This window comes from Pyricularia oryzae, chromosome 2, assembly GCF_000002495.2.
Source record: "Pyricularia oryzae 70-15 chromosome 2, whole genome shotgun sequence".
In the NCBI taxonomy this organism is placed as follows: domain Eukaryota; kingdom Fungi; phylum Ascomycota; class Sordariomycetes; order Magnaporthales; family Pyriculariaceae; genus Pyricularia; species Pyricularia oryzae.
Genome location: NC_017850.1, coordinates 1,432,737 through 1,457,809, shown reverse-complemented (window position 1 = coordinate 1,457,809; position 25,073 = coordinate 1,432,737). Strand labels below are relative to the sequence as shown.

The following is a 25,073-nucleotide window of genomic DNA, read 5'->3' as shown; positions in this document are numbered from 1 at the left end:
GACCTCCTACCAAGGTACTATCAAAGCAACCCCGAGCATCAGCACAGACCCTAGTCCGTAATAGACTCTCGCAAAACCGGAATGTGCTGATCATCTTATGAAAGAAATTCCAGATGGGCTAGCGTTGTATGTTTGATAATCTTGCAAGCTTGCTAAGGTAATTAGATACATATTAGGTACATACTTGTAGTACCGGTACTAGGTATGTGCCATCCAAGCCATCGATAAGGTAGCAAGGGTAAGGTAGTTACTTTTCCTGTAACATGACATTGGCTGACGCGGCGAAGCATCTCATCGTTAAATCGTCCGATATCTCTTTATCTGCATATCCCTAGGCGTGAGCACGGTGGCAAGTCCAGTGCGGGGGATGGAATGCGGATAGCCTCGTGAGGCAGGTCCCTGCTGAATCCTGACGTAATAGTACGTACACCATGACCGGCGAAACCCGTTATAAGCAAAACATTCAGCCATCGTGACCTTTGAACCGTGCCCCATTCGCCGTTAAACTGTACGTAATAAGTCTGGCTATGGACGCCCACGCTTCTTCATAACAGGCTTCCTTACAGAACCCTTGGTGACAAACTTCTTCCCAGCCCCATCGACACTTGACTTGACTTTGCCGTTTGCTTTGTCCGCATCGGCCTTTTTCTGTTCCTCATCCCTGCGCTTGTCCTCGGCCATTTGTGCCTCAATCTCCATCTTGCGGTTGAACTCGGTCTCCACCACACGCTTGTCCCGTGCAGAGTATCCCTTTTCCTTGACAGAGTAGAAGACACCACCTAGGTCAGCAAGCCACATGGGGTCGACTGAAGTCACGGTTGACATGTACTCCTTGGAGGTAAGGATGAGTTCGTGGTAGACGACATAGTCGGGCAGAAAGCCGAGACCGTAAAGCGCACTGGTCGGGTGAAGCTGGACTGTCACGCTGGTCCGCAGGTTGATGTACTCGCCGATACCCTTCACCTTCGCAGCCTGGTGGTAGTATCCAGAGCAGATGCACCTGCGCACAACGTCCCAGTCTGTCCCGCAACTCACAATGTCCATCTTTTGGGTCTTCATAATGTCAAGAAGCTGGTCTCGCACCTCCTTGGCTCTCCTGAGCGATTTGGAATGCAGGAAGTGCCGACTGCACCACGCGTCAGAGTGACCATTTGCCTTCCACTGCGAGTACACATGCAAGAACGTTAGGTGATCCGACTCTGGCACAAAGAACTTTTCTCGCGCTGCGTCCGACTCTTCCTGCCGCTCCTTGGGCCGGTAAAAGACGTTGGGCACTGAAAGCATCGACACGATTGTGATCATTTCCTCGGTACAGCCGTACTCCTCCGCCATAATGATTAACTTTGCCAAAGGGGGATCCATCGGAAAGAAGTTCATCTTGCGGCCGAGATCCGTCATGTCTCCAAGGTTATCTAGAGCCCCGAGTGCCCAAAGGTCAAAGAGTGATGTCGTCATCGTGTCCTGAGGCGGCGGATCCATGAAGTCGAAGTCCAGCATATCTTTTACACCGAGTGATTTAATGAGTAGTATGGTGTTGCTAAGATTCGTGCGCTGAATCTCGGGTATGGTCTGTATATAAAGCTCATCTTTGAATGCTTTCTCCGTAAACAGCCTAAAGGCTTTGCCCGGGCCTGTTCTTCCAGCGCGTCCGGATCTTTGTGAGGCGTTCGCTTGGGAAATCGGGGTGATTTGAAGGGTATCCATGCCCATTTTGGGGTTGTAAACCTTGAGCTTCGAATAACCGGCGTCGACCACGTACATGATACCGTCAACTGTCAAACTCGTTTCTGCAATATTTGTGGCAACGATGCATTTGCGGACACCAGGCGGTGCTCTGTCAAAGATCTTGGCCTGTAAATCAGCTGGCATTTGACTGTATATGGGTAGAATGCTGAGCTTGGGAGGGTCATTCAGCGCATCCAAACGCTCTCGAACCAGCTCGCACGTCACCTCGATATCCTCCTGTCCTGTCATGAACACAAGGATATCGCCAGTTCCCATGGAGACATGGATATTGAGAACTTGCTGGACAGCCTGATCAACGTAGTCCTCCACGGGCGACCGAGAAAACATGACATCAACGGGGAATGTTCTTCCGGGAATGGTGAAATCCGGCGCGCCACCGAAAAAGTCGGAAAAGCGTTTTGCGTTCATCGTTGCAGATGTCACGATGAGCTTCAGGTCTCTCCTCCTTTGCAATATTTTCTTGAACAAGCCCATCAAAACGTCGGTGTTCAGTGCACGTTCGTGTGCCTCGTCCATGATGATACATGAGTACCGGTCAAGGTCCGGTTCGTTCAGAGATTCGCGCAAGAGAACACCATCGGTCATATACTTGATGACGGTGTCTTTGCTTGTGCAATCCTCGAAACGGATTGCATAGCCGACCGTCCCGCCAAGTTTGACCTCCATTTCTTCGCTTACACGCTTGGCTACGCTCATTGCAGCAACTCGCCTTGGCTGGGTGCAACCTATCATGCCGAGTTGACCGTACCCATCCTCATACAGAAACTGAGTGAGCTGTGTGGTCTTGCCAGAACCAGTCTCGCCGACCACGATGATCACCTGGTTGTCCCGAATTACCCGCATCAAATCTTCCCGAACCGCAAATGCGGGTAGAAATTCACGCTGTTCCCTGATTGATTTGGTTTGACTGAAGTTGCTGGCTCCGTCGTTTTTCTTCATGTGCTCGCTGAACTTGTTATCCGATTTCTCGGCCTTGACTTCGGCAGGGGCTTGGTCATCAGGTACCGGGAGCGCACTGTCGCCATCTTCCTCTCCCTTGATGCCCATCAAGTTTCCCAGCGCGGTCCCAGCCATGTTCGTTGCATCCTGCGCCTGCTTCTGGCGCTCTCTCTGCTGTCTCCTTTCCTTTACCACCCTGCTACCCTTCCGACTGAACACAGCCATGTCGCTCTGATTATCCCTGACTGCGGGCACAGGCTCGAGTTGCTTGGTGAATACGGTGCGGCCGTCCAAAAAAGGAGGCTTCAAATCATGCACAAGGAGATGTATGCGGGTGGCCTCTTCATCATCCTCAAAGTCGGCTCCCAGATCCCGCCTCTGAGCGACACCCGACGTGAGCATACGATTGGTCTCCCATGCATCAATATCCCTCTGCTTTTGTTGTGCCCGGGCGCTCATCCGGTCGAAACGACCTGTCTTCTTCTCAATCTGTTCCTTTTCGGCCAGGCTGTCATCGGCATACGCTGCGAACGGGTTGTGGTACTCGTCGCCAAACGTATGACCAGTCTCGTCGCCAGCATACCAGTCACGGTCCAGCGCGGTCTCATCCTCTTCGGGAACTTCCGCTTGCGGTGAAGCGTCATCCCGGGCACGAGGCGTCGTCACGCCAGAGCCTGATCCGCCGCCATCTCTCCTTTCGCGGTTAAACTGGAACCGTCGCGGCGGTTCCTTGAAGTTTCGACCGCTTTCTCGGGTTGGCAGCGAGCTGTAGCGGTCGTCAGAGCGCAATGGGTTAAATTCGAGGCGTCGCCTTTTGGGGTTACTGTCTCGATCGGACATCTCGAATAGGGAAGAGATGAGCGCTGCTGATTAATTTCTACTGGCAATCGAAGATGGTTGAAGCTTCTGACTTCGCTCTTCACGTGGATTGCCCTTGTCTTGGGAATCCCTCGGCCTGATGTTGTTTGGCTGGGGTCGCAAGACAAGAAAGCAATTCGACAGCTATTTATTGAGTTGCCACAATCATGGAGACTTTTGTTTGTGACTGAAAAGGGAAGCTTACCTGGATTACCATATACCTTGCCATACCCCTGTTGGGTGATAAGATAAGCCCCACAAAAAAGTTCGACAGTGAGGGGAAAAGTTCGATGGAGGAGGAGGAGGAAATAAACAAATTTGACCTCAGATTTGCAGCGTCAGGCGCAAAGGCAATATTATAAGCTGCCAACCAAAGTAAATACAAGTCAAAATGTCTACTATGATAACCACCACATCTTGGGTGCCGCGAGGCTTTGCGGCACCATTTCCCAAAAAGTACGACTTTGACGAAGAAGAATTTGAGCGCATCGCGCATCTAGCGAAGCTGCAACTGGACGACGCCAAGGACGACCTTGATGAGGCTCAGGGTCAGGATGAAGCTGGTGAAGAGGAAGAGACAAAGACTGCTGGCGATTCCAAGGTCAAGAAATCCTCGAAGGAGTCTAAAGAGTCCACAGAGTATGTATTTTCTTGGGCGGCGCATTTTGTGCCCAAAACGGGATGAAAATATCTAACTTGGCCTGCAGAATCGACATAAACGACGACGATCTCAAGGAATACGACTTGGAACACTACGATGATGATGATGAAGACCCGAATGGAGTAGCGGGACAGGGCATGGGCATTTTCGGAAACGTGAAGTCGCTGGCTTACTATGAGAACAACGAGGACGACCCCTACATCACTCTGAAAGAAGGAAAGACAGGCGAGGACGACGATGACAGGGAAGATCTTCAGATCTTGGCGACCGACAACCTACTACTCGCAGCCAAGGTTGAGGATGAGCTCGCCCATCTGGAAGTCTATGTCTACGAAGATGCCGCCGACAATCTTTATGTCCACCACGATATCATGCTTCCCGCAATACCACTGTGTGTGGAGTGGCTAGACATTGCCGTGGAGAAGAAGGATACTCCAAAGGATGCAGCGGCAAACTTTGTAGCCATCGGCACAATGGACCCTGATATCGAGATTTGGGATCTCGACACGATTGACTGCATGTACCCGAACGCGATCCTGGGTCAGGGGAGCAACGCAGACGAGGCCTCGGGCAAAAAGAAGAAGAAGAAGAAGTCGAAGAAGGTCAACGATGAGTTCCACGTGGACGCTGTACTGGCATTGGCGGCCAACCGGAAACACAGGAACCTGCTCGCCTCTGCATCAGCAGACAAGACAGTCAAGCTCTGGGACCTCAACACAACCAAGTGTGCCAAGTCGTACAAGTACCACACCGACAAGGTGTGCTCGGTAGCATGGCACCCGGTCGAATCAACGGTGCTTTTGAGCGGAAGCTATGACCGGACTATCGTGGCCGCCGACATGCGCGCCCCCGATGCCAAGGTGCCTCGCTGGGGCGTGGAGAGCGATGTCGAGAACGTGAGGTGGGATCCTCACGACCCCAACTTCTTCTTCGTCTCCACGGAGAACGGACTAATTCACTACTACGATGTGCGTAATGCGCCTTCCGACCCGGCCACCAGCAAGGCTACCTGGACTCTACAGGCCCATGACGAGTCGATATCCTCATTCGACATCAACCCTGTTATTCCTGGCTTCATGGTCACCGGCTCAACAGACAAGACCGTCAAGCTTTGGAACATCCAGGAATCGGGTCCGTCGATGATAGTTTCGCGTAACCTTGACGTCGGCAAGGTTTTCTCAACAAGCTTTGCTCCCGATGCCGAAGTTGGCTTCCGCCTGTCGGTTGCGGGAAGCAAGGGAACCGTGACCGTGTGGGACACGAGCACCAACCCGGCCATTCGCCGTGCATTCGCCGGAAAAATAGCCGACAACAAGGGTGCGGAGGTGAAGGAGAGAGTGATTGGCGTCAACAACGCTGGAGACGACGAGGAGAGCGATTCAGAGGACGATGATGACGATGACGAGGAGGATGGCGATGGTTCAGATAGTGATGAGTCTATGAATGACGCATAGGTAACCAAGGTACCTAGCTAAGGAATGAGTTTGACTGTTGCCATGGTTTCCTGGCCACAAGTGTCAACCTGGCTGTCACAAGAGTCCGCCTGCCGGTATCCTCAGAGTTCTTTTGCGTCTTTGTTCGATAGTGCATGTTAATGTTGCATGGAGTCTGCCCTCATGTAATGTTTCATCCCAGTGCTAGTGCTTTCATTACCGGACAATTTGCCTTTCAATTAAGAGTTTAACGTCTTCAACCCTCAGTTATATTCTTCTGTAAAGCATCTCGGAGGATTTTGACACACAAGACACATGCGCGATGTGTAGACATCCTCGTCGGCCAAGAATCTGGACCCAGGCTGTGCACTGCGGTAGGGTTACAAATGCGCCTCAATTTTATTTTGGCACATCAGAGGCAACGAGGTTTTAATAATCCATTTTCAATGCGCATTCACCTCTCACAAGGCATTTGTTCTTTTTTTTTTGGTTTTGGCCAGGGTATGGATGTATCATAGAAGCAAAATGTGCAGCTTTCAGCTCGCCGAGTCGCAAGAGTTGTGTACAAAGGGCTTGCTCGCCCGACGAATTAATGCCGAATGCGATCTCAAATGACCCCAAAAATACTACGAAATGACGACCACAGGGTCAGGATCGGCATATTCTCATCCTGTCAATCCCCCCGTGCTCCGAAAAGATTCGGCGAGAACGGAAGCGACGTCGTTTGCTTTCCATCAGATGACGGTTCCGCGGAAACAAACAATTTTAGACTTGACGCAAGTGACCTCAAAAGGCCGGCCGAGCCGTCGGGAAAATTACGTGGGATTTACGGAGTACAAAAAGCTGGCCCCTCAACAGGCTGTTTGTTTAAGAGCCAGAGTCAATAACGAGACTTTCCGTTCTCAACAACAAAGGCTTCGTCTGATCCTTAAACAGTCTCAACCCTTTGCCCGTCGAGAAGATCTGCGTTCCCGTGTTTCCCGGCATTGATGTCCTTTGTGATATTTGCTCGCCGTCCGATCCCCCCGAGATCGTCATGCGCTAGAAGCGGCACTTACGGTCGACGGGCAATGCTAACCAACCTGTCACAGATCATTGGGCTCGCAAGGCTGGGGTCAATGACGGCATGACCTGAGTATGGGGTTCATTTTCCTCTTTGTGCGCCTACGTACCTTAGTCTAGAAGGGTCAGAAGACCAATTGTCTTTGATTTCTGGAATAAAAAGTAAAAAAGTTGGACGATCACTAACCACTGATTAATTAGACCCAAATCAAGGTAGTGAGTAGTATTCAAGTCATTGAAGTGTTCGTAGCTGAAACATCACACATGAGCCGGCACACTTAGCTGTAAAACAACCATCCAATCAAAATCAGCTGTCAGTCTGGTGCTACCGTAGTTTCGAACCTGACAGGGCATGCAGGGAAACTGGCAAGGGACTGTGGGGAGACAGAAAAAGGGCTCAAGCTAGGTACTGCACAAAAAGAGAGCATGTATTCATCCCAATAAAAATTACGTTCCTGCATCGAGGGCGCCTGGGGTTTGCTTTTGCGATAGAGAAGTTGTCTGCTTCTCCAGGAACCTGATCGATGTGAGGCAGAAGAAAAATCCCCATTGTCTCGCCTTTTTCAAAAGGTAAGTCTAAGACGGAGTAAACACCTCCCGGATCGCCTGGAGTGGCGAATTCTCCATCACCACTACTAGCGAAGTGCCCCTGGCTATTCTTACTTTTTATCCTCCCTTTGGTGTGCGCGGGTGCGGGTGCGTAATGTGTGTGGATGCTATTTTCAGGTACAGCGAAAGCCTGGGCCATCGCCCAAAGAAAAGGAGCCGCCCAGGGCGGCGTGCGTGGTGGCACAGCATCGTCTGTAGATCCTTGTGAGCTTGCAGAAGCGGCACCAAACCAAGCCTCAAGCCGTCTGTCAAAATTCGAAACAGCTTTTCTACCGGTGCGATACAGGGAGACAAATAGTAAACAGGAAGGCAGGTACGGAGTTGTTCGCGCGACCGGTGATGGCCGATCCTGGTCCTATGAATTAAAACGCGCTGGTTCGTTTCTTTTCTTTCTTTTCTTTCTTGATTGAAATTCTGCCCATCGATTCAGTTCGAGACGGAGCTTATTGCTCGGCGTGTTTCTTCAACGGAGCTTTCCCAGTAACTAGCACCACGGCACGCACACTTGCATGGTATGGTATCTCGATCTTGCTTGTGGCGCCGACTTTCCTTGCTATTTTTTGCATGATCGCCTCACTTGCAGCAAGGCAGAGAAGAAAAAAAGGGGGCCTTACCACGGTAGGCGGGCTTGTGGGCGGCACAGGCCAGGCGGCTACAGCATCTGGATTCTGGATGACCATGGACAAACTGGGCAACTGGGGCACAAATGGACCTTTCGGACTGATCGGTTCATTTTTTCTTTCCTACGTAGTAAAATAGGTGGGGGCGGTCGACGGCGAGTTGAGGGAAATGATGGTTACGTTGTGCGGTACATGAGGTTTTTTCTGTCTTGCTCTCCCCCTCCAGCTCTCACTCGCCCTCCTCCCTCAGTTGGGATGTCAAAAAGCCGCGAGCTACTCAGCCAATCGGACCCAAATGACCGATTAGCTTCGACCCAAAGGACTCCTCCACCGCTCATGGGTATATGCAGGGGTTGATGGTGGCTTTTCTTTTTTGCCTGTGCTTCGACCCATGATGAACCAGGCTTGCCAGGGTTAATGAGTGGGTTGTTCTTGAAAGAGAAGGTTATCGGTACTCGCAAACAGCGCAAGGCTTCGCATGAGAGGATTGTACATGGGACCCTCTTGGCCCTCTCGCGTCCGTTTGCCTTCGCCGTAGGTCCCACGATGTGAGGGTGACATTCAAACTGGGCCTCCTGGTCTTTTTTGATTGTTGCCCAGCAATCCACCCCGGTCCCCGCAGGTGTGGCATCGAGTGGACGAGCAAGAGACAAGGGCAAGCCCATGATCACCTTTTGAAGGTGGTGTGCTCCCCTCTCGCCTTCCAATCCGAACCGTCGTCAACCTCAACCGTCTATCTCTCTTTGAGTTTTAGTTCCTTTGTCAACAACTGTCGTTGTCTTCCCGGCGTAGTCGGGTGATTCACGACACTAAAAACATCTTGGATTCTCTTCTTAACAGCTCCTTTCTGTTGGAGATTTTTGTTCTCCCTCATTTGTTTCCTTTCGCAAGTGTTTCCACACAAACCCCCATTAAATTAAGCTCGAAGCCTCTATTTTCTTCAACAAAATAACTTTTGCCCAAATTGGAAATTGTCGCAATTCGGCACGGCAACCGTTCTCATTCATTCCTAACGAAAATAAAAGATTTGGAGGCCAGGTAGTTTCCTACATAAACAAACAAAGAAGCCCTGAAGGGGAAGAGTGAAGCACGCGCATCTACAGACGAAACACGGATCGAGAGCCACACTGTCTACGGGGAAAGAAGAAACTGCTTTGTCGCACAAAGGCCCTGGACTCAACTCCCACCCCAAGTTTCTCAGCTTCGCGGTTGCTTTTCGGTTGACTCCTGCTTCGCCACGAACGTCATTCCTTTACAAAGACCAGATCGACCGGCGACCGTTTTTCTCTCCTCTTGTCTTTGATTCAGTTTCATTCTACCCTGAGTGTGTTGTATACCATCAAGGCCCCTCGCACACACAGCAGATCAAATATCTTGACTCTGCCACACAGACGAAGCAGGTCGCGATCGTTTTTAACTACATTCGCCAAAATCCAACCTATCACCACGCTACTACTCCCGACGACGAACCACCAGGGACCGGTTGACAGACACTCGGACAGTGCTGTGAGCCAAAACTGAGACCGCAACCCGGCCCGCCCGAAGAGTTCGAGTATCATATGAGCTATCCGGCGGCGTGACACACAGACAGATGTGAATCGTTTTGGCCGTCAACTCTTCCAGGTTGTGCACTTCACTTTGAGACGCACGCACGCACGCGCAGCGGGAGCCTGCACTAGGTAGACTTTGACTGCATCTGCATGCGGCTTTGACTTTGACATTCATTTCGCCCAACAACAAAATAAAAACTCGTCTAAGATTAAAAAAAAACCACCAACAAATCAAAACAATCGACCAAGCGACAAGAACCTCACCTGACACCCAACTAGACAAACAAAAACCTGCGGTCTTCCACCCCCAACAAAAGGAAATTACACCGATTGAATCTGTTCTCACCGAAAAAAAAACTACAACATGTCCATCACAAGGGCTTTTACCACCCGCAGGGTGAAGCAAAGCCTCGACCTCCGCGATGCGGCAGAAGGTCTGGTCTCCCGTAGCAACACCACCAGCAAGTCGGGTAAGACACCAAAGCCGCTCAACTCGATCAGGAACAAAATCTCAGCCCCCGTCGAGCTGGTATCAACAACAAACATGCTCTCCTATAACGCTCCGGACATTTACCCCAAGGCTACATCACCGAGCTCTTCGACGACCAGATCCGACGACGATTCCGACAGCGCACCAAGCATCGCCAGCACTCCCCCGACGAGCCCTGATTCTCCTCACCCCAAGAAGAGAACTGGAGAGCCGGAGCTTGAACCGAACCACCTCTCTTGTTACTTCACCGCCCCAGGCCAAGCGATTGCCGGACCTTCGTCTTCTGGTGACGCGCCAGCGATTCCCCAGAGGGCGCCTTCTCACACCAAGAAGCACTCGCAAGAGGTTCTGACGCGACAAAGGTCAAACTCGCGCATGTCGGAGCAGTCATCAAGGTCACTCTCCTCCAAAGCAAGCTTCAGCTTCTCGCGCTCTTCTTCGACCTCAACAAACACCAGCGTGGCCTCTCACACGTCGACCTCGTACGCCAAGGCACCACCGCCAGTTTCTCTAGCCAATCAGACAACGCCTCTGTCAACCCCTCCCATGGCACCCGTTTCGCACAGGCGGGAGCCATCTGCTGCTGCGCACCCGTTCGGCCACGAGCTGGCCCAGGTCTCGGAGCTTGCAGAAGAGTACGGCTCCAGGGAGTCGCACCTCGTCAGCCAACAGGAGGAGCGTGAGATCTTGCGCCAAGGTTACAAGAAGCTCAGCCCGCAGGACTACCTCTCCGACGTACAAGACCTCTACAAGGCGTTTTTCGGCGAGGAGAAGCCCTCGAGGCCGATGTGGATCTAAGAAATTCTCATCAATTTCAGAGGACACAGCCGCAAATTCTGTATATATTTGGCTATTTGGCGTCCTTTTACCTTCTCTTCTCGACATTAGGGTTGAATGCCCTTTTTCTTCGTTGTCGTCACCACGACCCTTCTTAACCTTCACTTCGTTACAACTTACTTTTTTTTTGTACACTCGTTTTGCCGAATGGCATTCTTTTTGGACCGGATACGGATTGCATCATGGATTGATTATTTTTGGCACTAAGGATATCACAGCGTTGGCAAGTGGACAGTGCAATTGGCAGAGAGGGTGGTTTATTTCCTTGGGTTTCTCCTTTTCCTATCGGGAAAAAGGCTTCTTTTTTGTTTGATATTCCCCGTGCCACATAAAACCGGCAGCAACTTGAGCAAGAATTGAGAAAAAAAGTTCTTTCCATGGTTTGGTACTCTTTGTGAACAGAGCAATCTGTGAGTTTGGTGCAGCTATGATCCTGGGCGGTCGGATCGCCTCTGCAACCCCTGAACTCAAACCAAGCGCGGCGCGCATAATTTCCTTGGTCTGGAGTAAGGTGCTGGGTAGGTATAAGTCAAGTAATCGAGAATCAACAAGCACAATCGCAGCACGCATATCTGACTAGGGTACGTAGCTATACCAGGCATGATGCCGTACCAGTTGGTGTCGAGTAAATTCCCTTGACGTGATCATTGCGAATGTTTTGAGAAGGGGTCTAGCCAGGCATGTCTTTGACCCTGAACCTGACTATCCCCATGGATCGTCGATACCATAAACGACCCCAGAACAATTTACCACAGACAAAAAAGCTTTTGCGGCTGTGTTTGACTGTGGGACGGAAAACAAAAAAATCCCACTTGCCTGGATTCAGCTCTGGAAGCGATACAAGTTAACACACTTTCTTTCGTTCGATGAGATAAAAGGAAGAGATGGACCCCTCCATCATGGAGCTCCCAACCCGGTCTTGCCCTGCCCCGGCTGTTTCGAGTCTCTGTTCCCCGGAAGTCCCATTAGGAAAAGAGAAGTACCGTGGCAGGTACCCACACCGAATGCCAGTTTTTACCTGTCCAGCCCCAGGTTCCCCTCATGCCTTTTTTTTCTGTTGTTCAGACGCCAGGAAAGATCGACGCTCGGCTCTGTACATCAAACCAGCCCTCATTTCTTTACCTTAACTTTTTTTTTAATGCTATCTTACTCAGGTTTATTTTGCACTACCCCCCCTTGAAAGTTTGGGGTAAAGCTATCTTTCTCGTCTGATATGCGAAACAAAACAAAAGTACAGCCCTTGTTTGGTACATAGTACCCCTAAGACATGGGAGGCCAGCAAAAAAGCCCTTCGTCAATTTCCCGACGTGAGTTCTTGCATCATCGGGTAATTACCTCAGACGCATAAACAAGAGACGATGATCGGATACCCCTGTATTTCTTTCTGACCAGATAGAAATCTAGACCTAGGCACTGACTGTTCTGGGCAGGGAGGTATTAGATATTAGTTCTAGTTTCTTGCTAGAGCATATGTTTTTCCCTACTTTGTAGTAGTGGTCTAGACCATCCCAATCGCCGTTGTACAAACAAACGCATAACCTGCGTTTTATGAGAAGAGACGTGTCCCAAAAACCCCAACCTATCCGTCCACCTAGACTCGACAATCTCCCTCCCAAGAGAGAGGTCCCTTCATACATCGTCTCAACTATTTGCTAGCTATTTGCTAGTGCGCCTTCGTTGCGTCGGATACAGCGAGCCGAGGCCAAGTCCGTCGAATCCATTGATTGGCACCGTCCGTGTCCCTTTTTTGACAAGCGCATCAGGGTTACGGGCTTTTGTGCACAGATTTTAGGAACGCTTCACCTCATGTTCTCCCTGACATAAAATGCACCAGCCGTGAACTTCACCTCAAACCACAACCTCGCCGTGTTGAATTATTTTTTAGGTTGTGACAAGTAGTTCGCATTACCGCCATGAGCAGAACGCTTGGCGATCGTCCCCATTAGTAACGCGATCAGCAGTCTTTGGTTCCTGACGCCCAGGCAATCTGATGTCCCTGTGTCGTCTTGCATCAGATCGATCCGGGGGATGGCTTCTGGAAGTTTATGCACGATTTCAAGGGAGGGGTCAGCATAATGGCAAAACGCCAGAGTAGGTAAAATATCCAAGGACCGAATCTTTCGACGATAGCAGACGGGCGACATTCTAGTTCGTGTCAAAGCTTCCGCCATCTTCAATCTAATCCTCTGCTGATACCGCTTCCGCCGCCCCTGGGGCGCTGGCAGACGTTCCAGGAACGTCAGCCGGGGCCGCAGTCGATTTTTTCGGTCTTCGCTTCCGCTTTTTCTTGGCTGGCTGCTCTGACGATGCGCTTGAATCAGCCTCCTTGGGCTTTGTGCCACTCCCTGGTTGGGGTTTCTTCTTCTTTTTCTTAGCCGCCAATGGATTGGGCCCCTTGGGTCCATAATTCTTCTTTTTCTTCTTTGCCGGCGACGTGCCGTCGGCAGTCCCATTCCTGCCGTCTTCTTCATCATCCTCATCTCCTTCTGATTCATCATCGTCGCTGTCGCTATGGTCACCGCTGGCGCCACCGTCGTCATCACCTCGCTTTCTCTTGGACCCGGTAGAGGCTAGGGATTGGATCCCTGACCTGAATTTGGCTCGCTCCTCCTTGGCCACGACGGCTGCACTCGAGTCTGCCATGGGCTCCAAGATCATGACGCTCCTCGAGATGTATATCAACGGCACACCCTTGATGCCCCTCATATACCTCCGCACATTGTCGTCCTGGCTTGCAACTACGTAACGGTTGCGCGCGCTCTTGCCGGAATCGGTGATGAATGATGACATGCACTCCAACGTTGACAGCGCATCGGTTTCGTCCGGGTGGTGACCGCATCGTCGTCGTTCAAACGTTTCCTTTGCGTAGTCGATTACGCCCTTTATTGAAGGCTCTGTTCCCTGTAGTGCATAGAGATGCCGCCTGTTGCATTAAGTTGTTAGCTAACATTGCCTCGGAGCCTTGGCGCCTCGTATTGGATCGAGAGTTGAGGAAGTGCTAGACGATATATACGGACATGGAGCATTGTGTGATCACTGCAATGTATGTCAAGATTAGCGGGAGCCCGGCTAGTTTCAATGCAGGGCGGCAGAATGTTAGAGCTTACTAGGCTTGACCTTTCCATGCAACGTCCTCTCGAGTGCCGGAACGAGGTCCATTTTGAAGCGGCTGGCATCTTTGACGATGTCGGCGTCCACCAACACCTGGTATGGTTCCCTCTGTACATTGCCAAAGCATTCGGTTAGTATTCTAGTCGGATGTGCCTTGCGATTTTGCCGAAATGGCGAGGAACAAGCTTACAAAGTTCCACACGCGGCAATACTCCTTCATGAGCTTGCGATATTGCTTGGATCTGCAGATTCATGACGTTCTCAGCATGCAATGTCGACCCAGAAAGTCACAGTAAGCTTTTGCGTGCTAGGATTACCCACCGTTTCGCCCTCATCTTGAAATCCTCCCAGTTTTCGCTCGGAGTGGTTGTTGAATTCGGTCAAATAGGAAAGTTGAGCACCCTGGATGATTGGGGCGCGCGTCAGGCCGATCGTACCTTGGTCGCCCGGTCGCCATCGTCGACGGAAAAAAAATAAAAAATTCCACTGCGTTGCTCTTATCGGAGCGACGATAAGAAACGAGCGTTGACGAATTGCCCCGCTACATGTTAATTGACCCACTGTGAATGCGAGGGCCATGACAACGAGAAAAGCCAACGACTGTTAACATACCATACCCAGGTAGTAAACCACCTAGCCTAGCAAGTCTAGGTACTTAGGTACTTACTCAAGCAGCGCTACAGCACGTTGGAGTTAAAAACAAAGACGGTAAGAATTATGCACATTTACTCTCATAAATCGTCTATCAACAGTGAAAACCAAACGGCCCTCTTAAACATAGCTATTGCAATAATAGCCTGTGTATTTGACTGGCCGAAATGGGCCGAAAAGAAATGAAGTAAAACAATCAACGCCCCTGCCATGCCGTTTATATCGTGACAATGCTCCATGATCCAAATGTTAACCCTCAATTCTCTCTTCCTGCACATGACCCAAAGGGCCAGCGAGAAAGTCACATTCTATTTCCTACTTGATGGTCCTGCGGCAAAGAGCCGCAACTACGCTGATGTCGTCCAATTTACCTACAAAGGAGATTGACAAGTCGGGTTAGCACAAACCATAGCTGGCACGAGTATGCATCGCAAGGACGGATAAAAAAAAGAAACTCACCTCCTTCGCTTGGCAACCCTTCTTCTATCGCATGTTCCATATAAGGACTCTCCGCAAAGGGATCCACCGCAATGATCCTAGCCGCCTCCATTAGCTCATCGGCGACCAGCTGCATGCCCCCGTTAGCACCACCGGTCCTGTCGCCATCCGCGTCGAATTCTTGCAGATCCGCGCCATCGTCGTCGCGGGCGCTGTAGTCGGCCGGGACGGTCCCCGACTCCCACTTTCTCACCGAGTCGCACACGCACTCCACAATCTCATGCGGCCAGAGGTTGTCGATGACGCCGTCCGACATGGCGATGACGACGTCCCCCTCCTGTATATCCACGACGTCGAGAACCGCGTTCTTGGCGGGCGTGTCGGGGCTGTTTGTGCCCAGCTGCCGCGGGCAGTCGAACCAGTGCCACTGCTCCGTCGTCTTGAACACAATCTCGCGCGTGCTGGGCCGGATCACCATGATCTGTGAGTCGCCCAGATTGGTCACGTACAGTACCGGGACGGGTGAAGGAGAGCCGTCTTCCGCACCGTTGCTTCCACCGTTGGGTTCACGGTAGAAGATTTGCGCCCCCGCGACCGTCGTCGTGCCCTGCCAGTCGTTTGGCGGGCTCGTCGCCTCCTGCGTCTGCTCAAACGCCCTCTGCAGGTCCGCGACGGGGTCCGGGCGGCCGCCGGCTCTGTCGCCGCCCGTCGACGACGACTCGCTGCTACCGACCCCGTCCACCGCCTGCGCCCAAAAGTGCAGTATCAGCCTCGCCCAGAGGCCCGAGTGGCCGCGCGGCCGCGCGGACCAGGCGCCGACGCCGTCGTTGGCACAGATGAAGCTGTCGCTGGCCAGCACTGCGTCGTCGCCGTTGGTGCGACCGCGGATCAGCTCGCCGTTGACGTAGGCGCTGCGCCGGTCGCGGCTCCGGTGGTGGGTGCTCAGAGGGTCGCTGAAGGAGCCCGACGGCGGGGAGAGGAACGGCGGGGGGAACGGGCGCGGGGTGCGTTTTGCAAAGAGGGCGATGCCAGTCTCGAAGCGGAACGGGAGGGTCTGGCCGCGTCGTCGTCGCGTCTCGGGGGGTGAGGCATTGGACGACGAGCGGCGCTCATCGCAGGCCGAGAACCAGAGGCATGTCGCCGACTGCGGGCCCAATGGGTACCGCGGCAGGTGGGTGGCGGCGGCGGCGGGGTTGGCCCGGCGCGGCGTGTAGATTGGTAGCGAAGAGCAGAGCGACGAGGGGTAGCGAGGAAGCCTCCTCATCCCCACGACCGAGGCGGGAAACCTGTCGATGCGACCGGTACGGTGGTTTGGTTGCAAAGATGCAGCATCAAAACCAAACAAACTTGTGGCGCCGTCGACGGCGGTGGTGTCAACAGAGGTCCCGGATTCCGTGCGTGCGATCGGGTAAAAACGCGTGGCTCGCTCAATGAAGGTGGCCTGACGACGCCAAACTTTTTTGTATTTTGTCGCCAGAAGCAATGAATTGCAACGTTTAAGGTGGGCCGGAAAGTTTCCAGCGATGCCTGGCTGCCAACGACCAATACCGGAGATTGGGGGGGAAACAAACTGTTGAGCTTACGGAGTGTATATGCAGGAAACATGCAGCCTTATCTGACCAGCTGATAGACTAACGAAGGAAAAAAAAAAATACAGTAAAAAAACCCCACGTACAAGGATACAAGTCCCAACTGCCAAGTCACTACTATTGTTGGTCACGCCAACCTTGACTATTACCTACACAATTCGCCTTCCTAACTCGTCTAGACCTGGTTAAAATTGTGTCTTGGGTCAAAGAAACCGGTTGATTCCGATGAACACATATCACAGAAGTCTCACGCGCACTGCTTGCCGTTGTTATAATCGTCATGCGATTGCCAGACAAGCTACCCCACAACGTCATCCTAAGTATTCGCCAACTATATGACCTAGTTAACCTAGTCTCAACTTCTTAGAATAGATTTAAGCCAATTTTGATGATGTGCAACATGAACCCCAAGCCAACCATTACCAACCTAGCCAGTGTATGTTCTGTAAACAAATGCATGCTAAATAAGAAAAGACAGTAGATGTATATCGTAGCGATCGTTTCGGCATCAAGGTAGTCTCAGGACCTCAGTAACTCCTCCCGGACCAAAGATAGAAAAATCAAAATCAAAACCCTATCATTAAGACGCGTGCATACCAAACGATGGTCAAATCCCAAAAGTTCATTGAGATTTATACCTGAAACGCGCATATGTCGTGCTGGACCGTTTCCACATTCGCAGTCGCTTCAGAATCGGGGTCGCCATCCTCTAGAACGCCTGACCTCGGTGAGACTGAGCCTCACGTCCCATGTTACCCATGGCTTCTGATCGGCCTCGCGAAGGGTGTGGTCCAGCGGGAGGCGTTGCGTAGCCTCCTGGTGACACCCCCTGCGCTTGACCTTGACGCGGCCAAGGTCTGGAGAAGCTCGCAGGACGGTATTGTGATGCTGGTGAGCCTTGCATATGGCTATGGAATTGCGGTGATGGTTGAAGCTCAGGTTGACCATATACGTCGACATAACCCATTTCACCACGTGGGATTGCCGCCGGGCCGCCCCAGTGTGAAGCAGGTTGGACAACGTGGCCACTGTACATTGAGGGCACACCTCCAGCAAAGCCTGGTTGAGAATGTGCACCATAAGCTGCTTGGGACGTGTACTGTAGCTGTTGCTGTTGTTGCTGCCGCATCTCACGTTCTTGCCGATTCTTAGCCTCATAGGCCAAAGCTGAGCTGACACCTTGTTTTATCTCTGCCTTTTCTCTCTCCCTCGCCTGAATTACGCCCACGAGACCGCCAGGCTGCATCGATCCATTGTTTGTAGCCATGGATACTGGGTGCCCACCACTCCCTCGGGCGATATGTTCCTGCTCGCGTGGGGACATGCGAGCCGGCACGTCTCCAGACCCATAGCCAAGAGTTGTAAGGGCACCTTGGGAGCCGGGCCTCAGCAGGTCGGCCGAATTAGACCTCGAATGGCCCTCTCTAAGGCGCAGCATATCATAACTGGAGCTCCGTTTGTGCAAGGGCGGGGTTGGAGTGTTGTTTCGCATGGCGGTGAGCGTATTACTGGAAGGCGAACGGGAATGTGCGTACAAAGGCGTGGCTGATGCCGCTGCCGCTTTCTGCTGGACATACTGTTCCGGGGTGAGTGCACCAGGACGATCTGAGCTGCCAGCAATCGCGCCTGGCTGCCATGCCATCTTCCGCAATGTGTCGCTTGAGCCCTGACGATGATGAGTCTGCCCAGGGCTGGGTGAGAGGCTGATGTTGGGTGAACGCGCGCGGGACCCATGTGACTCATTGTTAGACAATGGCGTAGGTGTCTTGCTTCGAGGCGTAGGGGTAGATGCATAGTTGATGGTCGGCCCAAAGTCGATTTGCGGTATGTCATAACTCTTCTCGGCGTTTGTTAGCTGGGCCTGTTGCTCAGCACCTACAGTTTTGAGAACGCCCATGCGTGGTCGTTCGACAGACTTGACACTTTCGGCTGATGTGGTGCTCGCGTAGTCGTGGCTCCCAGTAGTGGAGTCCTCGTCGTCATAGTTGCTAGTTTCACTACGCTGGGTGTCTTGACGGGTAATCTGTGCAAGTGCATGATGTGCCTGCTGGGGTAAGGGTTTCCTATGGACAGGGCCAGACGATGGGATACTGCCTGTTCGTGATTCATAGCGGGGATGTGATCTCTGGGACTCCATCTCTTGCGGTGACGGCGGCACCATTGCCTGGTTCAGTGGTGACTTGTGCAGCTGGGAACCGGGGTCCCGCGGCGTTGCCGGGCCCGGAGGCTGCCCAGGGGGGGTAGGGGTAGATCTGTCACTCGATTGATTTATAGCTTCACGAGATCGGTTAGAATTAGCTGTGATCCCTAGAGAGTTGACGTGTGCATGTACCGCTTGGCTTCTTGGGTCCCCTTGTACAGGTCGTGACCCCGAGCTAGACTCGCTGCTTGTTCTTCCGAATTCATCCTTGTAGGACTCGGGCTTGACGCCACCAGCATTGGCAAGTTGCGCCAGAGTTGTGCTGGATAGACGGCTGTTGGCTCTGCGAAGCTCGGGTGAGTGATAGGGCTTTCCTGCTGGCCGCGACGACGGGGCGTGCGAAAACGCTGGTGGAGGATGAACAGGCTCTGGCGTCTGCATGCGCTCCATGTTTCCAAAGTCTCGAGGCGGTGGGTTTGGTGGAAGCTCATCTTCCGAGCTAAGGCGCTCAGGCGTAGAAGCCAAGTCGTTAACGAAACCACGCGCCTGTGGTCCCCCATTCATGGGCGAGGGAGACGCTACGGAAACAGGGCTGTCGAAACCTGGCGTGTGGCGGTACGGCATCTGTTCAAACTGGGTCTCTAAGCGTGTATCAGAAACATTTCGGCTGTGGCCATTTTTGGTCGGAGGCGACGGCACACGCTGTCTCTCTGCCGCCGGCGGCGCAGAATCGTTACGATGACTGGGCCTTTCCGAGACCGTCATAGACCGCGATGTTCGCCTCGTATCCGACTCGTCAGCAAAATTCACTCGAGGTCTTCCATGACTGACACTCGACCCGGGCCCAATGCTAAGCCTGGCACTCCGCCGGCTTGCACTGCGACTATGTCCATTTGCCTTCATATCTTCGTCCATAGCGGTCATTCTTGCTGCGGTGAGCTCCTTCAGACGCCGTCTCCATTCCTTCTCTGACCAGGAACCACTACCATCCGAAAGTATTAGGCTTGTGACATCTAGGATCTCCAAATACCCGTACTTTTTGTGTTTGGGCATGCCGAACATGAGGGATCGCTGATCTAGAACGCTTGCAATAAGGCGTCCTGGACGGCCGTAGAGACCAAATGTGTCCCATGTTGGGAAAAGATACCTAAGGAGCATCTCGAAGCCACTAACGCCGGGATGCGACTCGGGCATGATGAAAACGAAGCCTTCCGTAGACGATGGCGGGTCTGAGTGAATGGTAATGTTGCCCTCGATCTTGAGAAGAGTCGATGCATCGATAAGGGATTTGGCCTGTGGGTATATTGCATACGCCGCATTTGCGTCTGATATCGAAGCAATCGGTTTCGCCTTCTTCTGCTTCTTCCCTTCCTTTCTGGTGTCGTAGAATTTGATATCGCCCTTCAAGAGAGGAACCGGTGATCGATCGTACGGTGAACGCTTCTTCAGTTCCTTCTGTTGCTTCTGATATTCCTTCTCATCCGGCGGTGTGATTACACACCAGCATCTCCTCCAGGGCACACCAGCCCCAAAACGAACACGGACCCAATCTTCGGTCTTGAGCCTGGATCGCTCCATTACCACACCAATGTTGTTCAAGGTCTTGCCCTTGCCAGCTATCAGCGCACCAGTATACGCCTCCTGAAGCGTCGTGTGCTCAAACATGGCGAGACGGATGCCGGCGGTCCATTGGATCAGAGAATGATGCGAGTTGAAGTGCAATAGATAACGGTTGCGACCTGCAGTTGATATGCTCAGAATGTTTTGAAGGGGTTGTTCGTCGTTGGACCTGGTGGGTAGAGATTCAATCTGGAACATTCTTGTTAGCAACAACCCCGCCGGCTTCCGGAGCAAAAAAAAAAGTCGCGTGCGCTTACCATCTTGATCGAAGCGTCTGTCAAGTTGATAAACTTTGGGAGAACCTCCCCATGTTCACCGGCAGCATCTAGCTCCGCCGCATCCCACAGAGAGAGGACGGTGCCCACGAGTTGTGCAAAGCATTCGGTCCATGTTCGATCTGGGTTCGGTCGACCCTCTGCGAGTCAAGTTAGCAAATGAACCTCTGATTGTCAAGCTCGGAAGCAACGTACGAGAATTCTGGTCGTCCAGCTTCAGGAAGTACCCCTCCTGATATAGCTTGTTTGAGTGATTGTTGAGAAAGGTAAAGATTGGTTGCAATTCGGGAATCGTATCCTCGTTGACATCCATGACTGGCGGCGTATACGTTTGCACCATGGAAAGAGGTCTGGAATTTGCTCTTTGCCTTCCTGTGCGTGGGCTCGAGTCAGGGGGTGAATCACCGTTCAGGGACGCGGCTACAGGCGAGGCGGTAAAGTCGGGTCGAGTCGGCGAGGATGGGGTTGGAGAGAAGACCGAGTTTGTGGTTTCGTGACTGTGGCCGAGTGAAGTCTGCAGAGGCGGAAACGGGATTGTGCCGTTGCTCCTGGGAGGCGAGTTGGAAGTAGGTGTCGGGGTTCTGTTGTTGTGGTCCCTACCCGCAGCAGAGAACTGGGACACAAAAGAAAGAACTGTCGAGACGGAAATAAAAATCCCGTGGTCAGCTCATGCATGGGGTCGGACGGAGTAAAGTGGGATGTGTCGGCATGCCAGGGGATCGATATATGAGTTTATTAGGAGTGTTGCCGATCTGGCGGAGGGGTTCGACGTAATAGCGCTTGAATTTAAGGGACGGTGCTGCTTTGCGGCAAATGAGGTGCGGAGGCATAGCTTCGTGTGCCTAAAGGTTGAATAGATGGGCGGGCAGGCATGTATGAAGTAAGGGCTGGGGACAGCTAAAATTGAGGTCTTACCTCTGTTCCGGGCCATGGCTGCGAAATTGCCCCTGATGGTGATTTACGTTCTTTGTGGCTCCCTCTTCGTGCGTCCAGCTGGTCTCAGCTTCTCTGATGGTCTGGGTCTTTGTTCTCCTGGGTCCAGGTCCAATCCCAAATTCCCAGTCCACCGAGTTGATTTGTGCAACCCCCGACCGACCTACAGGCCGGCCTATGAAAGCTGAGCTGAGCTTGTCCGTGGCTATTTTTTGTGTTGGTTTGGTTTCTTGACAAAGGTGGTGCGGGCGCCAACTAGTCCAATCGATCCAGTACAGTTTGGACGGATCTTTTTTTGTTAGTTTAAACCGGCAAGTCAGTCCGCAGTTGGTCGGCGGCGGGAAACCAGGAATTTATTTGGGAAGAAAAAGAAAAAAGTTCGTGCTGTAGGTAGTCAGTAGTCTCAGGTCGCCATGTGAAACTGCTATGAGCTGGTTCGAGGGTCGCAATAAGAATAGAATACGACGGCGAGAGCGGCAGGAGGGCAGGGACACTTTACTGGATCCGCCAGAAAATCAGCCAGGGGACGCGAGGAGGAAGAGGGTGAAAAAGCCTCGCGCATGTCGTAGCCCAGTCGCTCGTCAAACAAAACCCGATGTGGGCGGGTCGCAGCTTCTCGTGAACTGAACAAGCGCCCGTCCGGTTACATACGCTGGCTGGCACAAAGTGGAGGATGGATGCTGCATCTTCCACTTTTTGTAATTGTAACGCGGGCTTTCCATGCTATCTATCGGCTTTTTACATCGTCCCATCCCAGACCTCCACAACCCTGCCAGGCCCCAAGTTGGATGGCGCTCAAGGAACGCCCAGTTGGGGTGGTTGGTTTAACCTCAGGGATAAAATCTACTACGTACCTAATGTACCTAGGTGCAGGTATGGTATGCATTCGTTGTACTTTTGATTTTACTTTTTTTCTTATTTTCTTTTTCTTTTACTTATGCACCTAATTAGGTTTGTTCCCGCTCACTCGCCCACGGGTACGTTCGCCTGTCAACCTACCTACGCGAGTTGTCCATCCGCGCTTACCACCTGTCTTTTTTGACAACGAGCGAGCAAAGTCACGAGGTACCTTCATCCTCCACCCACCTTCCAAGGTTAGTCCGGATAGGGCGGGAATGACAACAGTGTTGTAATCAAGTTGCATAAGGTGGACGGAGCTACTGTGCTCACTCTCCCTGTGCAGCGCTGGCGCATGCAATATTGGCAGCCAAGCCCCTGGCGGATGGACTTGTCTCTGTCATGATGAGAATGATGATGATAATGATCCAGCCATCTTACTTGTATGTACTGAGACTAAACAGCTTGGATAGACTTGGGTTTTGCTGCCACGCCAAAAGCAATCAAGTCTAGGTGAGTGTCCACCCGTTTATGACCTCACCGACCGAGCTCGGGTCTTGGGTCTTGGAGGAGGCGCGCGACTACCGCCCACCAGGGAGTGAGTGTTCTAGATTACATCATGGCAGACCGCCCGCTTACCACCTGAGGAATTGTGGCTGGGCAAACTGGGGTTTGTATTATTGGACCCTGGATCCATCGAACTAGGGCGAACGGTCAGGTCGTCGCGGAAGCAAAATTCGCCTCAATCCAGGGAGATGCGGTGTTTGTTATCTTTGTTCAATTGGAATGTGGTATTGTAGCTCCGACTATTTTGTTTTTGCTGTCATCTGCATGCTAAGCAATGTTCTGAATGGCAAAGATAACCTAGAACTAGTATTTGTAGATCACCATGCCTGCCTGTAGGTACAAAAAAGAACACGGTCATGGGTGGGATGGTGTTCGCTGTGTGCTTGGGTGCTGGCTGCATTTGTTCGATCCATCCCAATCTAGGCTAGACGCGCTCTAGATTCCTTGATTGCACTGCAGTTATTGGAAAAAATCATCATGTCTCCCCCACATCAAACTTTAATGCGAGCCAAGTACTTTGTACCGACTGACTGACCTGCGGAACCCACCACCTACCTTACCTAGGTACCAGTCTAGTATTTGAACCAATCCAAACATTCTCACAGTAGCCGCAAACTTCCCACCTAGGTAGACTGCAGGGCCTTTGCTTTGTAACGAGGCAAGCGAGGCATTACTAGTAGGTAGGCTTGACTGACTTGACTGGGCAGAGAGATTCGCCGGCATCCCGGTCCTGCTACTGCTATGGGTCGTTGATGTACGAACAGAACTAGGATTTAATACCGTAGCAAATCAAACAAGTCCATTCCACCAGCCCTGTCCAGGACGGCGCTTATATTCTAGCTGTCCAGCACCTATCGCTTCCCTTCAGAATTACGAGCGATCCGCCCTTCCCACATGGGCATTGTCAACAGATCCAAATCAATCGATCGATCGCGAATCGTCGTGAGCCCAGCCGCCCAACACATAATTACTACCTCGGTGAGGTATGTTGTTTGTCCAGTCACTAATAATGCAACTATTGATCATTACTTATACCGTAGTAGCAAGGTGGATGGGGTTTTCAAATCGAGCTTTGTCCCTGTTCAATTCCCCACATGGGGGGGCCTTGCGCAACTTTACGAAGTCTTTCGTAACAACCTCTAAAACAAACCTTCGTGTTCTCTTGGCCAAGCCTGCAGAGTTCGTTTGTCGTTCCTAACGCTTGTTGTCCGTCGAAAGGCAGGCAGCTCCTCCCGCCCCACCGTGCGTGACCTGAAAGAGCTAGTGACCAGTTGATTGGGAAAAGGAACCTCCTGAGCTCGAACGCGCGGCTCAGAGGCTTGCAGTCTTGGCAAGCTATCAGTGAGGGGATCAATACCACGGCAGTTCCGAAGGTTCCGTACGGTACCGTGGAGTGATCAGCATGCTGATTTTCTCTTCCATTTTTTTTCTTCTTCATTTCTTGTTCTTCACCCAACGTTCCGTTCCGTTGACTGTCAGCCTCTGGCGTCATCCGAAAATGTCAAGTCAGTTGCTGGTGGCCGTTTGTCCTCCATTCGATTCAGCTCAAGTCCGTCCCCTCTTCGTCCGATCGCTCCTGCGCATAACTGGAAACCTTCTTTCACCTGAAGTGAACCAAGCTTGCTGTTATGCAAGGAAAACATGTGCTTTCCTACCTACCACCCACCCTACTTACCTACCTAGGTACCTAGTAGGCACTGTGACATTTACTTGGGAGCAGATATATCACATATAGTACCCAAGGTAGGTAGGGCAGGTACATGCCTAATTAATTGCTACCGTATATTTTCAGTGAATTGAAACTTGACAGCCAACCAGATTGCTGCTGAAGATGCTGAAGATGACAACTCTACCTACTTCGTACAACAAGGTACTCCGTACCTTGCCCAAGGTACCGGATCGCATATAGTTTACATGTTAATTAACTGCAGGTCTAGAATAGGAAATATTTATGTACGGACGGGATCGACATGTTCCTACGTGACACCGCATTCGGGACTTGACCGTGCATCGCACCCAATGACTGGCTGGTTGCTACTTTACCACAGTCTGCCGGAAGAATCAAATACAGTCCCGCACTTTGGTACTCCGTGAGTCCGTGGAATTT

At 51.9% G+C, this 25,073-nt stretch overlaps 8 protein-coding genes across 8 annotated transcripts; 4 read left to right on the top strand and 4 right to left on the bottom strand.

Moving 5' to 3' along the window:
• Window positions 1–88: 88 nt before the first annotated feature.
• MGG_11351 (pre-mRNA-splicing factor ATP-dependent RNA helicase prp16) lies at window positions 89–3,699 on the bottom strand. Its single transcript, XM_003713692.1, has one exon. The coding sequence runs from the start codon at window positions 3,523–3,525 to the stop codon at window positions 526–528; it is 3,000 nt and encodes a 999-aa protein (XP_003713740.1). The 5' UTR covers window positions 3,526–3,699; the 3' UTR covers window positions 89–525.
• Window positions 3,700–3,840: 141 nt separating this feature from the next.
• On the top strand, window positions 3,841–5,890 carry MGG_04802 (periodic tryptophan protein 1). The gene is made up of 2 exons (XM_003713691.1): window positions 3,841–4,182; window positions 4,251–5,890. The coding sequence occupies exons 1-2, from the start codon at window positions 3,935–3,937 to the stop codon at window positions 5,656–5,658; spliced, it is 1,656 nt and encodes a 551-aa protein (XP_003713739.1). The 5' UTR covers window positions 3,841–3,934; the 3' UTR covers window positions 5,659–5,890.
• Window positions 5,891–6,020: 130 nt separating this feature from the next.
• On the top strand, window positions 6,021–8,606 carry MGG_15574 (uncharacterized protein; the record flags this gene model as incomplete). The annotated part of the gene is made up of 7 exons (XM_003713690.1): window positions 6,021–6,498; window positions 6,901–6,915; window positions 7,432–7,478; window positions 7,595–7,683; window positions 7,739–8,035; window positions 8,341–8,462; window positions 8,529–8,606. The coding sequence occupies exons 1-7, from the start codon at window positions 6,271–6,273 to the stop codon at window positions 8,604–8,606; spliced, it is 876 nt and encodes a 291-aa protein (XP_003713738.1). The 5' UTR covers window positions 6,021–6,270.
• Window positions 8,607–8,645: 39 nt separating this feature from the next.
• On the top strand, window positions 8,646–11,143 carry MGG_04793 (uncharacterized protein). The gene has a single exon (XM_003713689.1). The coding sequence runs from the start codon at window positions 9,843–9,845 to the stop codon at window positions 10,764–10,766; it is 924 nt and encodes a 307-aa protein (XP_003713737.1). The 5' UTR covers window positions 8,646–9,842; the 3' UTR covers window positions 10,767–11,143.
• Window positions 11,144–12,042: 899 nt separating this feature from the next.
• MGG_14748 (uncharacterized protein) lies at window positions 12,043–14,395 on the bottom strand. Its single transcript, XM_003713688.1, has 5 exons — window positions 14,238–14,395; window positions 14,107–14,158; window positions 13,913–14,024; window positions 13,823–13,841; window positions 12,043–13,728 (listed from the first exon to the last, which is right to left on the bottom strand). The coding sequence occupies exons 1-5, from the start codon at window positions 14,249–14,251 to the stop codon at window positions 12,984–12,986; spliced, it is 942 nt and encodes a 313-aa protein (XP_003713736.1). The 5' UTR covers window positions 14,252–14,395; the 3' UTR covers window positions 12,043–12,983.
• A 227-nt stretch (window positions 14,396–14,622) lies between these two features.
• MGG_14747 (uncharacterized protein) lies at window positions 14,623–16,661 on the bottom strand. The gene is made up of 2 exons (XM_003713687.1): window positions 15,027–16,661; window positions 14,623–14,938 (listed from the first exon to the last, which is right to left on the bottom strand). The coding sequence occupies exons 1-2, from the start codon at window positions 16,267–16,269 to the stop codon at window positions 14,883–14,885; spliced, it is 1,299 nt and encodes a 432-aa protein (XP_003713735.1). The 5' UTR covers window positions 16,270–16,661; the 3' UTR covers window positions 14,623–14,882.
• A 155-nt stretch (window positions 16,662–16,816) lies between these two features.
• On the bottom strand, window positions 16,817–22,203 carry MGG_14746 (PH domain-containing protein). Its single transcript, XM_003713686.1, has 4 exons — window positions 21,545–22,203; window positions 20,825–21,262; window positions 20,612–20,769; window positions 16,817–20,543 (listed from the first exon to the last, which is right to left on the bottom strand). The coding sequence occupies exons 1-4, from the start codon at window positions 21,558–21,560 to the stop codon at window positions 17,304–17,306; spliced, it is 3,852 nt and encodes a 1,283-aa protein (XP_003713734.1). The 5' UTR covers window positions 21,561–22,203; the 3' UTR covers window positions 16,817–17,303.
• Window positions 22,152–23,154, top strand: MGG_15573 (uncharacterized protein). The gene is made up of 2 exons (XM_003713685.1): window positions 22,152–22,440; window positions 22,514–23,154. Exons 1-2 carry the CDS (start codon window positions 22,236–22,238, stop codon window positions 22,693–22,695), a joined length of 387 nt encoding a protein of 128 aa, XP_003713733.1. The 5' UTR covers window positions 22,152–22,235; the 3' UTR covers window positions 22,696–23,154.
• The last annotated feature ends 1,919 nt before the right edge of the window (window positions 23,155–25,073 follow it).

Coding starts and splice junctions, on each gene's coding strand:
- MGG_04802 (XM_003713691.1), top strand. CDS start 3,935: ATGTCTACTATGATAACCACCACATCTTGGGTGCCGCGAGGCTTTGCG. Junction 4,183..4,250: donor GAGTCTAAAGAGTCCACAGA/GTATGTATTTTC, acceptor CTTGGCCTGCAG/AATCGACATAAACGACGACG.
- MGG_11351 (XM_003713692.1), bottom strand. CDS start 3,525: ATGTCCGATCGAGACAGTAACCCCAAAAGGCGACGCCTCGAATTTAAC.
- MGG_15573 (XM_003713685.1), top strand. CDS start 22,236: ATGGATGCTGCATCTTCCACTTTTTGTAATTGTAACGCGGGCTTTCCA. Junction 22,441..22,513: donor TGTACCTAGGTGCAGGTATG/GTATGCATTCGT, acceptor GCACCTAATTAG/GTTTGTTCCCGCTCACTCGC.
- MGG_04793 (XM_003713689.1), top strand. CDS start 9,843: ATGTCCATCACAAGGGCTTTTACCACCCGCAGGGTGAAGCAAAGCCTC.
- MGG_14746 (XM_003713686.1), bottom strand. Junction 20,770..20,824: donor GCTGGACGACCAGAATTCTC/GTACGTTGCTTC, acceptor CTTGACTCGCAG/AGGGTCGACCGAACCCAGAT. Junction 20,544..20,611: donor CAGACGCTTCGATCAAGATG/GTAAGCGCACGC, acceptor AGAATGTTCCAG/ATTGAATCTCTACCCACCAG.
- MGG_14747 (XM_003713687.1), bottom strand. CDS start 16,269: ATGAGGAGGCTTCCTCGCTACCCCTCGTCGCTCTGCTCTTCGCTACCA. Junction 14,939..15,026: donor AGGGTTGCCAAGCGAAGGAG/GTGAGTTTCTTT, acceptor TCTCCTTTGTAG/GTAAATTGGACGACATCAGC.
- MGG_14748 (XM_003713688.1), bottom strand. Junction 14,025..14,106: donor ATTGCCGCGTGTGGAACTTT/GTAAGCTTGTTC, acceptor GGCAATGTACAG/AGGGAACCATACCAGGTGTT.